This window comes from Scyliorhinus canicula, chromosome 12, assembly GCF_902713615.1.
Source record: "Scyliorhinus canicula chromosome 12, sScyCan1.1, whole genome shotgun sequence".
Taxonomy (NCBI): Eukaryota; Metazoa; Chordata; class Chondrichthyes; order Carcharhiniformes; family Scyliorhinidae; genus Scyliorhinus; species Scyliorhinus canicula.
Window position 1 is genome coordinate 153,682,586 of NC_052157.1, and position 15,148 is coordinate 153,697,733.

At 50.5% G+C, this 15,148-nt stretch overlaps 1 protein-coding gene across 1 annotated transcript in view; it reads right to left on the minus strand.

Annotated features, from left to right (window-relative positions):
* Positions 1–15,148, minus strand: part of LOC119974343 (multidrug and toxin extrusion protein 1-like) — a 66,950-nt gene that overhangs the window by 22,553 nt on the left and 29,249 nt on the right. Inside the window, exons 8-12 of the mRNA XM_038813115.1 lie at positions 11,597–11,694; positions 11,371–11,468; positions 10,430–10,543; positions 6,833–6,900; positions 271–379 (exon numbers count right to left, since the gene is read on the minus strand). Coding sequence (XP_038669043.1) covers positions 271–379; positions 6,833–6,900; positions 10,430–10,543; positions 11,371–11,468; positions 11,597–11,694 — 487 coding nt within the window. The remainder of the gene's footprint in view (positions 1–270; positions 380–6,832; positions 6,901–10,429; positions 10,544–11,370; positions 11,469–11,596; positions 11,695–15,148) is intronic.

Consider the following 15,148-nt stretch of genomic DNA (forward strand, 5'->3'; position numbering starts at 1 on the left):
TCCAGATAGTGATATTCAAATGAGCCATGAGTTAAATATCCTGATGCTCCATTAACATAACGCCCAGGGGTCAAAGGCGCCTCGGCTCATTCACAAATAATGTCCAATTGGGAAGGTTACGGAGGATGTTGACATCCAGGGAGCTGTATCAGAATGAGGAGTCAAACCCTTCAGGAGGGTTTAACATGGGAGAATATTGGAGAGATTGTGAGGGTTCCATTGTTTGAATAACCACAGGTTTAGTCAGTGAGTTTGAACCATTGGACTCACCAATGCAGCACACAGCAACTTTAGCAGAGTTGACAGCCTGCTCTGGGTCACTGGCTCCCAGAGCGTTACCCACAAGAACAGTTGCAGCCACACTGTATCCCAGAGGAAACTGCAGGAGAAAGAATATAAACAGGTATTAACCAATTTCTTCTGCCCATTTGATGTGTTGCCGAAGGTATCTGCCCTTGCAATACAGCATCACCAACCAGACCAGGAAGGTCAGAGGTCCGCTCTCTCCTTTGTGCTGAGTTACCTGGAGCGCGATTCAGCAGGACAAATGTTGTCAGGTTTTGGGAGTATTTGGCGTGATATTTCTCGACGGCTGCAGTGCCGAGATTGACACTACTATTCAAAGGCACTTTGACGACTTTCGTGCCTCGGGAGTTTCTCCCCGTCCTGCACTGCGGAACTGAGCTCGCCAGCAGGACCGGCTCCGGACAGACTGGGGTGCCATTTTGAATGGGGTGCCATTTTGAAATGGGCACCATTTTGAATAGAGCACCATTTTGAATGGTGTGCCAGTTTGCAATGGGCACCATTTTGAATAGAGCACCATTTTGAATGGAGCACCATTTTGAATGGTGTGCCAGTTTGCAATGGGCACCATTTCGAATAGAGCACCATTTTGAATGGTGTGCCATTTTGAACGGGGCGCCATTTTGAACGGGGCACCATTTTGAATGGGGCGCCATGTTGAACGGGGTGCCATTTTGAACGGGCCACCATTTTGAACGGCTGCCCGATCTCAACATGTCCTCTTTCACTCCACCATGCTCTCCACCCCCGCTGATGCATGGAATTTAAAATGAGACGGTACACTCTCAAATAGCCATAAACAGGTAATTAAAGTTCTGAGTTTTATATAAACACTAGGAATTAATGTTGAATTCCTTAAAGATAATGCTTTGGTGACAATTTAAATTTTGCGTCAAGTTTAGAAACCTGATATTAGATCCAGAAATCAGACAATGCAAAGGTTCACTGAGATTAGACGAGGAATGAGAGATTATCGACGGGATTCTCTATTCCAGAAACAAAGGGCGGGATTCTCCGATTGCCAATGCAGAAATAGCATTCGGAGATTGGCAGGAGAATCCCTTTTGACGCCGAAATCGGGGGGGGGGGGGGGGGGGGGGGGTGCCCCGTTTTTTGGATGCTCCTCGCATTCCAAAACGGTGTAATCGCTGAGTACGCCACACACCGTTGGGTCAGCCTCGGGACATTACCTGAAGGCTCCCCTCCCCCGATGCTCCGCCCCCGATGGGCCAACTTCCCGACGGCATGGAGCGCGGTTGCACACAGTTTTCGGGGACCTCGCGTGGCGGCTGCAGACTGTGTCCAGCCACAGTCCGGGGGGGGGGGGGGGGGAGCCGTTCCACTGGCCAGGGGGTGAGGGTTTAGCTGGGGCTAGGAGACTGGTGGGGGGTGGTTTAGGAGTGGCGAGGGGGAGGGGTTACAGGATTACAGGGGGGCACTATCTGGCAGGCCGGATCCGCACGCGGCCGCGCCCCCCCCCCCCCCCTCAAACCGGGCAGAGCATCGGTGCGGGGGCGGCACCGACTTTCTGGTCATAAGACGAGACACAAGCTCCGGACATCGCCTCAGAATCGGAGAATCCAGCCCTGTGTGTTTGATGCCGGGACTGAAGGGGTGGTGTTCTACGACAGGAACATTGGCGGCGTTCCCAGAGCAGTTCATCGACCGTTAGTGGGCTAGCACTGGCGCCGCCTGGAACAGGGCCGAATCCAATGAAAACTGTGCCTGATTCGCCGGAGTCAGGATTGACACTCGAGGGGCTGACAAGCTGCAGCTGCATATTAGCACTCCACTCCCTGTACTGATCCCTGTATGTAGTAACACGTGATCAAGTAATTTATCATAGAATTTACAGTGCAGAAGGAGGCCATTCGGCCCATCGAGTCTGCACCGGCTCCTGGAAAGAGCACCCTACCCAAGGTTAACACCTCCATCCTATCCCCATAACCCAGTAACCCCACCCAACACGAAGGGCAATTTTGGACACTAAGGGAAATTTATCATGTCCAATCCACCTAACTTGCACATCTTTGGACTGTGGGAGGAAACCGGAGCACCCGGAGGAAACCCACGCACACACGGGGAGGATGTGTAGACTCCGCACAGACAGTGACCCAAGCCAGAATTGAACCTGGGACCCTGGAGCTGTGAAGCGATTGTGCTATTCACAATGCTACCGTGCTGCCCTTAATGTAAAGCAAGTACAGGCAAATGATCACTAGATGGCCACACGACCAAGATCAATAAAAAGCTTTTCCTGCTCTTTCCTCAGGGAGTGTGTTAGGAGTGCAGACGGTACAGAAGGAAGACAGCAAGAAAGAAGAAGCTAATAGATATTAGTATATTGCAGTATCTTACTTAATAGTTTAACCTACAGTTATTTGTTTGTCAACTGGTTCAGTATTAAGTAAAAAGAACTCATGAGATAATTTAATATTACTCCTTAAATTACTTTATCATCACTGGAAGACTACATTTATATTTCCACAACTCGGCTAGACAAAAAGAGTAACATATATAATATAATACTCCCCACACACACCATCCCAGCCAATAAGATGGCAGCAATGAGAGCAGCATCCCGTTTCATAGAAACTGGACACACCTCTGGATGCAGTGGAGGAGAGGCAGGCGACACTGTACGTCCGGGGGAAGGGGGTGGGCAGGAGGTTGCCACCCGCTGCCGTGCACTGGAATTGGGTGCAGTTGGGGGAGGCCGTGAGCACCGTGGCAACACCATCCAGACTGGCCAGCAATGCCATAAGATATCCTCAGGGCGGCCAGGGTGAGTGAGTAACACTGTGCCCATGGCACTAACCCACGACCCACACTGTACCAAAGTACAGTGAAAAGTATTTTTCTGCGGCCGAGGGAACGTACATAGTAGACAAAAAGAATAATCGGCAGAGAGCATTGACAAACGGTACATCGACAAACAGTGATTGGTTACAGTGCGGAACAAGGGGCTAAACAAAGCAAATACATGAGCAAGAGCAGCATAGGGCGTCATGAATAGTGTTCGTACAGGGAACAGATCAGTCCAAGGGGGGAGTCGTTGAGGAGTCTAGTAGCTGTGGGGAAGAAGCTGTTCCTATGTCTGAATGTTCGGGTCTTCAGACTTCTGTATCTTCTGCCTGATGGAAAGGTCTGGAAGAAGGCAATGCCTGGGTGGGAGAGGCTCTGACAATGCTGTCTGCCTTCCTGAGGCAGTGGGAGGTGTAGACAGAATCAATGTGGGGGTGGCAAGCTTGTGTGATGCGTTGGGCTGAGTTCACCACACTCTGCAGTTTCTTGCGATCTTGGACCAAGCAGTTCCTGGTCCAGGCTGTGATGCAGCCGGATAGGATGCTCTCTATCGCACATCCGTAGAGGTTTGTGAGAGACGATGCAGACATGCGGAATTTCTTTAGCTTCCGTAGGAAGTACAGACATTGTTGGGCTTTCTTGACTGCTGCATCAACGTGTGTGGACCAGGACAGACTGATGGTGAGCCCCAGGAACTTAAAGCTATCGACCATCTCCACTTCAGATCCATTGGTGCAGACATCCTTGCGGGGCCCCGGTGTTGATGACTATTGTGGAGGAGGTGCTGTTGCCTCTCCTGACAGATTGTGGTCTGTTGGTGAGGAAGGAAAGGATCCAGCTGCACAGGGAGGGGGTCTAGTCCAAGATTGCAGAGTTTGGTTATTAGTCTTGTCGGGATAATGGTGTTGAAGGCGGAGCTGTAGTCGATGAACAGCAGTCTTACATAGGTTTCCTTGTTGTCGAGGTGTTCGAGTGTTGATTATAGAGCCAGGGAGATAGCATTTGCTGTGGACTGGTTGCGGTGATAGGCAAACTGCAGTGGATCTTGCAGGATCTCCTGGCGATGAGGTGGGCCCTTCTGGTGCCCCCCCCCCCCCCCCCCCCCCCCCCCGCCGACCCCCAACCACAACCCGAGGAGGTGGGCGGGAGGGAGGAGGAGGATATGGAAAATCAGACTGAGGAATCCAAAATATTATGACAGTAAGGCGTGTTTCAGGATTAACATGAGAAGGAGAAAGGGGAAACGATATTAGAATTTTTTGTTTAATTCTTTCATTGGGTGTGGGCGCCACAGACTTTTTTATTGCCCACCCCTAATTGCCCTTCAGCAAGTGGCGATGAACGGCCTTCTTTAACTGCTGCAGACCATATGGTGAGGTACATCTACAGTGCTGTTAGGGAGATTGTTCCAGGATTTTGACCCAGTAACAGTGAAGGAACAGTGGTTGGAGTCTTGGCGATTTTGCTGCAGTGCACCTGGCAAATGGTACTCGCGGTTACCACTGTGCGTCGGTGATGGGGGGCAGTGGATGGTGGAAAAGCTGGATGGGGTGCCAATCAAGCAGGTTACTTTGTCCTGGATGGTGTCAAGCTTCTCGAATGTTGGAGCGCCACTTTTCCAGGCTAATCGAGACTATTCTACCACACTCCTGACTTGTGCCTTGTAGATGGTGGACAGACTTTGGAAAGTCAGGAAGTGATTTACTCTGCAGAATTCCCAGCCTCTGACCTGCTCTAGTAGCCACAGTCTATATGTAGCTGATCCACTTAAGTTTCTTGTTAATGGTATAACCCCAGGATGTTGAGAGGGGGGATTCAGCAATGGTAACATCATTCAATGTGAAGGGGTAATGTATCTCTTGTTGGTGATAGCCATGGTCTGGCACTTGTGTGCTGTAAAAGGGCAGCACTGTTTCCCAGTGGTTAGCACTGCTGCCTCACAGCGTCAGGGACCCGGGTTAGATTCCGATCTAGGGTGACTGTGCGGAGTCTGCACGTTCTCCCCGTGTCTGCGTAGTTTCCCTCAGAAGGTCCTGTTTCCTCCCAGAGTCCAAAGATTTGCAGGTTAGGTGGATTTGGCCATGATAAATTGCCCATAGTGCCCAGAGATGTGCAGGTTAAGCTACAGAGTTATGGGGATAGGGCAGGGTGGGCGGGGCAGTGAACCTAGATAGGGTGCTCTCTCAGAAGTTCGGTGCAGATTCGATGGGCCGAAAGTCACGGAGAGATGGGCGGGATTCTCCAAAATCCCGGCCAAGTGTTGACGAAAGTGTCAGAACCGGTGCGAGCGACCCGGCATCAACGGGCCTCCAGGCCCAGTTATTCTCCCCGAGCTCGGGGGGGCTAGAACGGCGCTGGAGTGCTGTGCGCTGCTCCGGCGCCGAAAGCTAGCCAGTCACGGCCGCGCGGGTCTGCGAATGGGCGCCACGGCCGTCACGGGACCGCGCATGCGGCCACGGCCATCTCCGCGCCGGCCCACGGGCAATATGACGGTGCCCTACAGGGACCCGGCGCGGAGGAACATATGCCCCCCCCCCTGGAATTAGCGCGCCCGCCGATCGGTTGCCCCCGATCATGGGCCTGGCCACCATGCAGCCCCCCCCCCCATCCCCCGGAGTCAACTCTCCCCACCCCCCCCCCCCCAACCAGGACGGCCACCGCAGCCAGAACGCCGAGGTCCCGCGGTGTAGGACCATACGCAAACCACGCCGGCGGGACTTGGCAGGCACTCGGCCCGTCGAGCGCCTAGAATCACCACGGGGGGGGGGGGGGGGGACGGCGCTTTCTACGGCCCACGACTGGCACCGCGGTGACTGCAACGGCGCGATTGGCGCCAATTCTCCGGTCGCCCCCAGCGATTCGCCGACCCGGCGCGGGCTCGGTGAATCCCGGCCATGATTACATAATTTAGAAAGGAACTGAGTAAGTATTTGAAAAGAAAGGATGTAAAACTGAAGTATTCCGCCTTCGCTCGTGATTTGGCTGGGGTCCCAAATTTTCCGTTCTCGCTCGCAACCGCTACCATCATGGATGAGATTGGGGAATCTCTCCCAGGGTGGCGGATGGGGAGAGAAATGAGAGTATAGACGCTGGATCCAGTTGCAGAGATTGCATCATTGCTAGTTTAATGCACTGAAAGGTCTCCTTCTTGGGTTACATTTTCGTGACTCGTCTAGGGGACAGTTAGCAAATGGATCAGTGGTATTAGCTGGGGCTGGTTTAGCACAGGGCTAAATCGCTGGCTTCAGAAGCAGACCAGGGCAGGCCAGCAGCACGGTTCAATTCCCGTGCCAGCCTCCCTGAACAGGTGCCGGAATGTGGTGACTAGGGGCTTTTCACAGTAACTTCATTTGAAGCCTACTTGTGACAATAAGCCATTTTCATTTCATTATTGAAGGTGCAGAGTGATTGTTCAGCTGGGTCTGGGGTGAGCTATAATGGGCCAGATGACACAGAATGGACCAGTCCCTCATTGGAAGAACAGCGAAAAGAGAAGAATGTTTAACCCTCATTTAATGGATTTTTCTAAGTCGCTAAGAGCGACTTTGTTCCCTTCCTGTGTTAAAATCGCCAATCTGTAGTCAAGCACGCCTTAGATACGTAAGCATTGCATTTCACTTGGAGACATTTCACTTGGAGACATGTGGTCATGAAAAGGACTAAATAAATGCAAGTCTAAGCAAATCTAAATACAACAAAAGTACAGAATTTTCATCCTTACCCTGAAAGCTATTATTAATAATTGTAAAACAATGATGTAAGCTCCAAGCTGAACTTCGTTAATTGACCCTGTGAACAGGAAAGGAACAATCAGTAAATTAAACTGTCTTAAAGCAAACTCATTTCAAGAGTGAAAAATGTCTTGCGTGGAATTAAACTTTCTACAGAGCAAAACAAATTTCTTTCGCCTTTATTTTTCTGGATGTGTGCGAACCTCTCATTTCCCTCTCCTGAACTTTTTCCCCCTTGGACCCTGCCTCCAAGGCGATGGGGAGTTGACGGTTCCAAGGGACGCGATCGTCTGGCTGTTCGCACCGGCGGAACATTCCGGTCCCGCCGATGGTGCACCACCGCCACGGATTTCTCAGCAGTGTGGGGTGGTTTCAGTGGGGAATCCCACTGACAGCGGCAAGACTGGAAGATACCACCACCGGCCAAGAGGGGTGGGCCGCCTCCCGCCGCAGGGTACCACGCTGCGGGGAGGCCAGAGTATCGTACCCATGGGGCGATATTCTCCGTAAATGCGGAGAATCGTAAAGGCTGCCATGGGACAGGCCGTGACCCACGGCAGCCTTCACGGCCACTTCCGGGGCCGATTCCCCCCCCCCCCCGGGCGAGGCTAGGAGCGCGGTCGTCAAGGCCGCACGTCAAGCGACACGGCCGATGACGTCAGCCACGCATGCGCAGGTTGGACAACGCCAACCCGCGCATGCGCAGTTGCCGTCTTTCTCCTCAGCTGCCCGGCCAGACGTGGCGGCTTGATCTTGCCGGGCGGCGGAGGGGAAAGAGTGCGTCTGTTTTGGACGCTGGCCCGACGATCGGTGGGCACCGATTGCGGGCCTGTCCCCTCCCGAGCACAGTCGTGGTGCTCCCGTGCCAATCGGGCCTCTAGATGCCCCAAACGGGCAAATGGCGCCCGTTTCACGACGGCAGCGAGCAGGTGTGTTTGCTGCCGTGGTGAAACGGGTGAGAAGGCCCGGCCGCTCGGCCCATCGGCCTCGGAGAATCGCCGCTCGCCGTAAAAAACGGCGAGCGGCGATTCGTGGCGTGGGTCGGGCGTGGGGGGGGAGAATAGCGGGAGGGCGTGAAAAATGTCGGGAGGCCCTCCCGCTATTCTCCCACCCGGCGTGGGGGGGAATCGCACCCATGGTGTCTGCCAACGTCGCTCAGAAACCACTGCCAGGAGAGTGTTACAATGCAGAAGGAGGCCATTCAGCCCATCCCATCTGTGTTTGTGATTTGAAAGAGCAGAGCAAAGAACTCTCACCGCAAACTGCAAGGGTAAAATTAACATAGGACAATGATATGACCTTCTGAATATTACAAATACAAATTCACATCAATAGTTCAACGGCAAAAAGGACAGGATAGTCCCTTAAAGGAACGACTGCTCCTAGGGCTGGGTTTTGCAAACCCTTCCCCACCTGACTCCCACCCGCCCTCAACTCTGTAATGGAGAAACTCCTCTCGAACTCCTCTCGAACTTTGCTCATCTTTATTTAATACAAACATTGGTACGGGGTCAACAGTGAAATATGAGCAATACTAATCAAAACATTTATTGATGCCAAGCCAATGAAGGCAATGTCAAGAGGGTTGATCAAAGGCCAGTGAAGGAACAAGGTTTAAAGGAGCATCTAATTAGGCCGAGATATTTAAAGACGGAATTCCAGATATTCAGGTGAAGTTAGCTGAAGGCTGGGCCATCAGCCATGAGGGTGGCGAAGAATTGGACCGACTGAAAGACACTGAAGTACTTCAATGGTTGCAAAACACTTTGGGACATCCTGAGGTTGGGATAGATGCTGTATGGATGGAAGTCGTCCTTTATGATTCTGACTTACACCCACAGATCATGGGGATAGAGTGGAACTCGCTTTACCTTCTAATTTGCAACAAAGAATAAGCAGAGTGCGCGATTCAACCACCACGTTGCGGCCGGCACAGATCGGGGCGCACCAGGTACAGAGTGGGGAAGGCCAAAAATCCAGATTCGGACCGAGCGAGCCAATTTGCAATTCACCCGGCCGGCTGCTGATGGCCAATTCCGGATCACGCCCCAAAATGGCGAGTATATCATTAATCCTCATTTGCAATCATTTCAATATCACCAATGAGTTTGAAGTTGAATTCAGCAATCGTAACGGAATTACCCACCTCGCCAGCGAGAAATTCCGCAGGCGTCATTTTGTACTCCTTTTGAAATATGTGAAGCTGGCGCCATGGTTATGGAGGGGAAGGGAGGAGGTGAGTAGCCAGTTGCATTTTCTGGCATGCAACTCAAATGCACCAGAGCTGCCGCCCAGTGCTCCGGGGGTGGGGGACTGCTCGGGGTGGGTGGGGGGGGTGGTTGGTCGGGGGTTGCCCCTGGGCCCAGGGACATTGTTGCCTGTGAGACCTTCAGGCCATCTTTAAATATTGTAGAGACCCATAACCGGGGCAAGCTGCAGTCTGTCTGTCCACCTAAACACTCCCAGCACAGAACCTTGCTGTGCATTCAATGCTGAAATTCAATTTCACTCCCTACGACTGTGAATAGCCTCCTGCTTCACAGCTCAAGGCTATTGCAAATGACCAATTAACCTTGTTAGCTGCGCGAGCAACCCTTCCGCCATGCTCTGCATCGGTGTGACTTTCTGATGCACAGCGCCAGAGTCGCAGGTTCGATTTCCGACTCGGGTCACTGTCTGTGCGGAGTCTGCACGTTCTCCCCGTGTCTGCATGGGTTTCCTCCGGGTGCTCCGGTTTCCTCCCACAAGTCCCGAAAGACACGCTGTTAGGTAATTTGAACATTCTGAATTCTCACGCTGTGTACCCGAGCAGGCGACTCGGGGCTTTTCAAGGTAACTTCATTGCAGTGTTAATGTAAGCCTACTTGTGACAATAAAGATTATTATTATTGCTGTGCTACCCCGAGCAACTCTGCGGGAGGGGGAGAGAGCGGCAGGTTGATTGAGGTGCTGGTTAATTCATTGTACAGCTGACTGTTTGATGTTTAACGTGTATTTGGTTTTCTTTATATAGTCCCCTGTTGTAGGTGTGTGTTTGTACTGATATTCTGTACCAAAAGGTATGTGTATGGCACGGTGCCCTTTCCTTGTTGGTTTATGGTTAATGTGATATGCGGACTGTTAAGTGATTTGTTTTTATCTTTTTTGGTTAAAGCCATTTAATAAATAAAATATTCTCGACTCTCTGGTGTCTCTCTCCAGTGGATCATTAGTGCACTCTGAGAGTCATAGTAAGGGTGGGGGGGGGTGGGGGGGGGGGGGGGGGGGCATTGGGGGGGGGGGGGGGGGGCGCGGTGGCAGGGCTTCTGGGATTTGAGGTTCCCGGGATGGAAGCCCTGATCTATTGTCAGTCTCTCGCCTGCCCCAATTCCTTCCAGATTACAAAATATTTGCTGGTGTGGATCGCACAGAAGGCGATGCTGGTGACAGCTGAGGCAGGCAGTCGTCGGAGAAGGCGGCAGCAGCAACGATGCAGGGTGGAGGTGGGGCCCCTCGCTCAGGGCGCCGCCGCTGACCCTGAAGACCCGGCCACCCATTTAACATTAGTGGGGGATGTGTCGAGTTGAGCAGTGAGTTTGTTTATTTACCTACAATGAACATTCCAATCTCAAAGGCCCACCATTCAACACATAACATCAGCAAGCTGGGGATCGCCAGCCGTGTAAAGTGGCCCCACTCCTGCAGGCAGTCAGTCGACCATCCTACACAGAAATAAGCAACAATGGAGTTACTAACACAGTATAGAGAAAATCATCCATAACATCCAGATCACCTCAGTTTTCAAATTGACTCTGGGTTTTGTTGTGATTGTTGCTTTAATGTGTGTATTGGAATGTTCCAATTAGCATATCCTGGAATTAGCATCTGGTTAAATACATCATCACCACAGGAAGTGATGCGTGGCAACATGTTCAGAGCAATTTGAGCAATCCCGTGTTAGCGTACGGATATAGGCCTCTCCTGTTACTCTGTATATAGTCTATTGTTCATCAGTAAAGGATCCAAACACTTCTATCGTTCATCAATGTGTGATTGGTAAGTTAGTGTTCGAGGTGACTGACGGAACAGTTATCTATCCACCTTTTTGCCATATACCACACCGTAGGTCTACAAAATTATGAGGGGCGTAGACAGAGTGGATAGTCAGAGGCTTTTCCCCAGGGTAGAGGGGCCAATTACTAGTGGGCATAGGTTTAAGGTGCGAGGGGCAAGGTTTAGAGGAGATGTACGAGGCATGTTTTTTTACACAGAAGGTAGTGGGTGCCTGGACCTCGCTACGATAGTGACGTTTAAGGGGCATCTTGACAAATACATGAATAGGATGGGAATAGAGAGATAGGGACCCCGGAAATGCAGAAGATTTTAGTTTAGACGGGCAGCATGGTCGGCACAGGCTTGGAGGGCCGAAGGGCCTGTTCCTGTGCTGTATTTTTCTTTGTTCTTTGTGGGGTGTTTGATGAGGGTCCAATCAGATATTGTCCATTACACACCATTGCCCAAGGTGTGAATGACCCCCTCTGAAACCTACCTGCCCAGGTGTTAACGTGCAGCTTTTTCCATCGAATGAATCCAAACAGGAGAATAGCCTGACAGTACTGAGAGATAACATTGGCAGCGGCCGAGCCTCTGAGAAACAAGTATGCATGTTAAAGGCAGCTTCAAATAAAGTCTGGGCCATTGTTCAGTCATTTATCAGAACCGGGATTCAAATATATATTTGACGTTTAATATGTTAAAACTCATTTGCTACTTACTCCACTCCCAGTGCCAACACATAGAGGAAGAGATAATTGATGACAGCATTGAGGATGTTGGCTATCAGGCCAGTAAAAACCTGAGGCATGGTGATTCCCTGAGGTGGAAACAAATCGATAAAGTCATTGCCGGAATTAGTCTTCAATAAACCAACAGGGTGTGTGACATGGTGCCAAGGTAGTGGGAAGATGGAGTATACAACTGCTCTCCCAATGGCCATGTTCAGGACACAATGTGCCCCCCATCGAGGACAATCCCTTTACCCCCAGTTGGATCAGGATCATTGCTGGAACGTGTCTGATTGTTGGTGTGGGTGCCATTCCCACATTTGCAGTCAAATCATCAAATTCATGTTCCCTGTTTTTTCATCTCCCACTGTGCTTCCCCAGAACGAGAATGGAACTGTGTGAATGGGAGTGGGTGCATTCCCGAAAAGAAAGGGAGTTGTGTAAGTGTGGCACAAGAGGGATGGGTTACACAAAGACCCATGGAGTGGGGTGGTGGCGGGTGGGGGGCAGGGGGTGGTGGAGAATGTGCCGTGCTCAGTGTAGCCATCTCAGGTGGCCACCTGCAAAGGACCATGGGAATTATGGCCAACCCTGGACTCAGTCACACTCAGAGCTTGTGTGTGTATTTGCAACCCAGATAGCTAGACGCGATCGAAACCACCGCTCGTTTGCATTCTAACGGCCCATTTCCCCAGAACAAAAGGACTGTACTCAGGTAACCGATACAGATGCAGACTAGCCGGCGCCACTCCCTTTGCTAAGAATGCCCAAACAGCCAAGGTCAATGACCGCTCAGGACACACCCAGCCATCAAGGCACCCGTCCCTTTATTGGCCAAAATCGAAGGCAGTGATTGAAGCCTGTTGACCACCCTAAAGAGCGCAAAATCCCAGAGGGATAAAAGAGACACAGCCATGTGCTCGGTCTCTCTCGGCCCCGGCCTACGCCTAAACCAAGTGTAGCATTACGACCAGAAGACAAGTTCAAGACCAACGATTGCTACCAGACGGATGAGCCCAGCAGAAATGAAGCCACTTCTTCTACCCAGCCACACAAGATCCAAACAAAGGCCTTGTTCATCTGCAAAAAGCTGGTTGCCCTGAAGTTAAGTACAGTATAGGTTATTGTAGTTGTTAAGTGTAGTTTAACTTGTAGTGTTTTATGTTGCATGTCAAAGTAATCCTTGTGTGTAAATAAACTATCTTTGAACTGAAACTGACTAACTGATTGTTTGGTCTTTGATCAATATCCAGTAAAGCCTTGTGGTGGTATCATTTGAAACCTGGCGACTCTAATTACCTGCCATATCTAATTAATTTGGCAACATTATTGGTGCCGATTGGCAACATTATTGGTGGCGCTGGTGGGATAGTATTCCACTCATTAAAAAGATCAACATTATTGGCGTCTCCGGTGCAAATTGGCAACATCAGCCAGGAAGGAACAGGAGAGTTCATGGAAAGGTGGTCATTGTCCCTGCTCTGGGACAAGACATCAGGGCGAGAGATTAAAAGCAGTACTGGGGCTCTGTGGCCATCTTCCATTGGTCTGCATGACATGCATGTTATGGTCCTGCTCCAGGGATGGGCAAGACCTGTGCGTAAAGGGTCTAAAACTGTAATAGATGCTGTGTATAGACCCCTTGGTATCAGCTCGGAAGTGCTAGATTGTGTAAATGCAGAAATTTGGCAGGTGTGTCGCAAATGCACAGGAATATCAATGGAGGATTCTAACTTGAACATAGATTAGGAGAGGCAGTCAAGCATCTCTCAGAAAGCCGTGAGGTTATGCTGCAACTGTACAAAACCTTGATTAGACCACATTTGGAGCATTGTGTGCAGTTCTGGTCACCTCATTATAGGAAGGATGTGGAAGCATTGGAAAGGGTGCAGAGGAGATTTACCAGGATGCTTCCTGGATTGGTGGGCGGGTCTTATGAGGAAAGGTTGAGGGGGCTAGGGCTTTTCTCTTTGGAAGATATTTCAGGAAACATCGAACGCAATACAGAACCAGTTTATACCCCTGAGGTGGAAGAGCTCCACCTCACAGAAAAAAAACAGCCATGGACAACAAAAGAGATACGGGACAAGATGAAAATAAAGGAAAGGCTTGTAAAAATGCAAAGATCCGCACAGATACTATCGAATGGGCAGAACACAAAGATCACCATAGAGCCACAGGGCAGTGTGGAAGGGTTAATAAAAGGGATTATGAAGGGAAACTTACCTGGGGCATCAACATTAATAAGAAGTTTTATGTTTGCGTCAAGGGAAAGCAGGTGACCAGGAGCAATATTAGCCCGTCAAAGCCTGAAAATGGAGATATTTTCAATGACCATGGAGTAACGGCAGATACTTTGCCTCAGTATTTACAGTAGAAAAGGAGGATAGCTTGCTGGAAGTCCCGAGGACATTAATAGTGGATCGAGGAGCGGCACTAAATAAAATGAACGTAAGTCAAACGTTGACCTTGAGGAAATTAATGGAACTAAAGAGTGAAACATCTACCAGACCTGATGGTTTCCACCCGAGAGTATTAAAGGAAGTAGGGGTGCACATTGTTGATGCCCCAACTTTAATCTTTCAGAGTTCCCTCGGTTCAGGAGTTGTTCCTCTGGATTTGAAAATTGTTCATGTCACTCCGCTTTTTAAGAAGGGCGAAAGAGGAAAACCAGAGAATTTCAAACCAGTTAGACTAGCTTCTGTAGTGGTAAAATAGTTGGAGTCTTTAATCAAGGATAGGGTAACTGAACACCTTGAAAATGTTCAGTTAATCAGGGAGAGTCAGCAGGACTCTCACCGCTCCAGGGTCCCAGGTTCGATTCCTGGCTTGGTTCACTGTCTGTGCGGAGTCTGCACGTTTCTCCCCATGTCTGTGTGGGTTCCCTCCAGGTGCTCCGGTTTCCCCCCACAGTCCAAAGATGTGCGGGTTAGGTGGATTGGCCATGATAAATTACCCTTAGCGTCCAAAATTGCCCTTAGTGTTGGGTGGGGTTACTGGGTTATGGGGATAGGGTGGTGTGGGCTTGGGTAGGGTGCTCTTTCCAAGAGCCAGTGCAGACTCGATGGGCTGAATGGCCTCCTTCTGCATTGTAAATTCTATGACATTCTCTACTTCACGGGTTATGAGGAGACATTTTTTAAAAAATCAATTTGCAGGATGTGGACATTGCTGGTTAGGCCAGCATTTCTTGCCCTTCCCTTGTTGCCCTCGAGAAGGTGGTGGTGAATCACCTTCTTGAACTGGTCTGCAGTCCTTGAGGTGTAGGTACACCCCAGTGCTGTTAGGGAGGGAGTTCTAGGATTTTGCCCCAGCGACAGTGAAGGAAATATATTTCCAAGTCAGGGTGTGAGTGATTGGAGGGGAAGCTCCAGGTGGTGGGGTTCCCAGGTATCTGCTGCTTTCGTCCTTCTAGATGGTAGTGGTCTTGGGTTCGGAAGGTACTGCCTAAGGAACCTTGGCGAGTATACACATATACACACCCATACACATACACATACAGGCATGCACACCTATACATACACACACATATACATCCACACA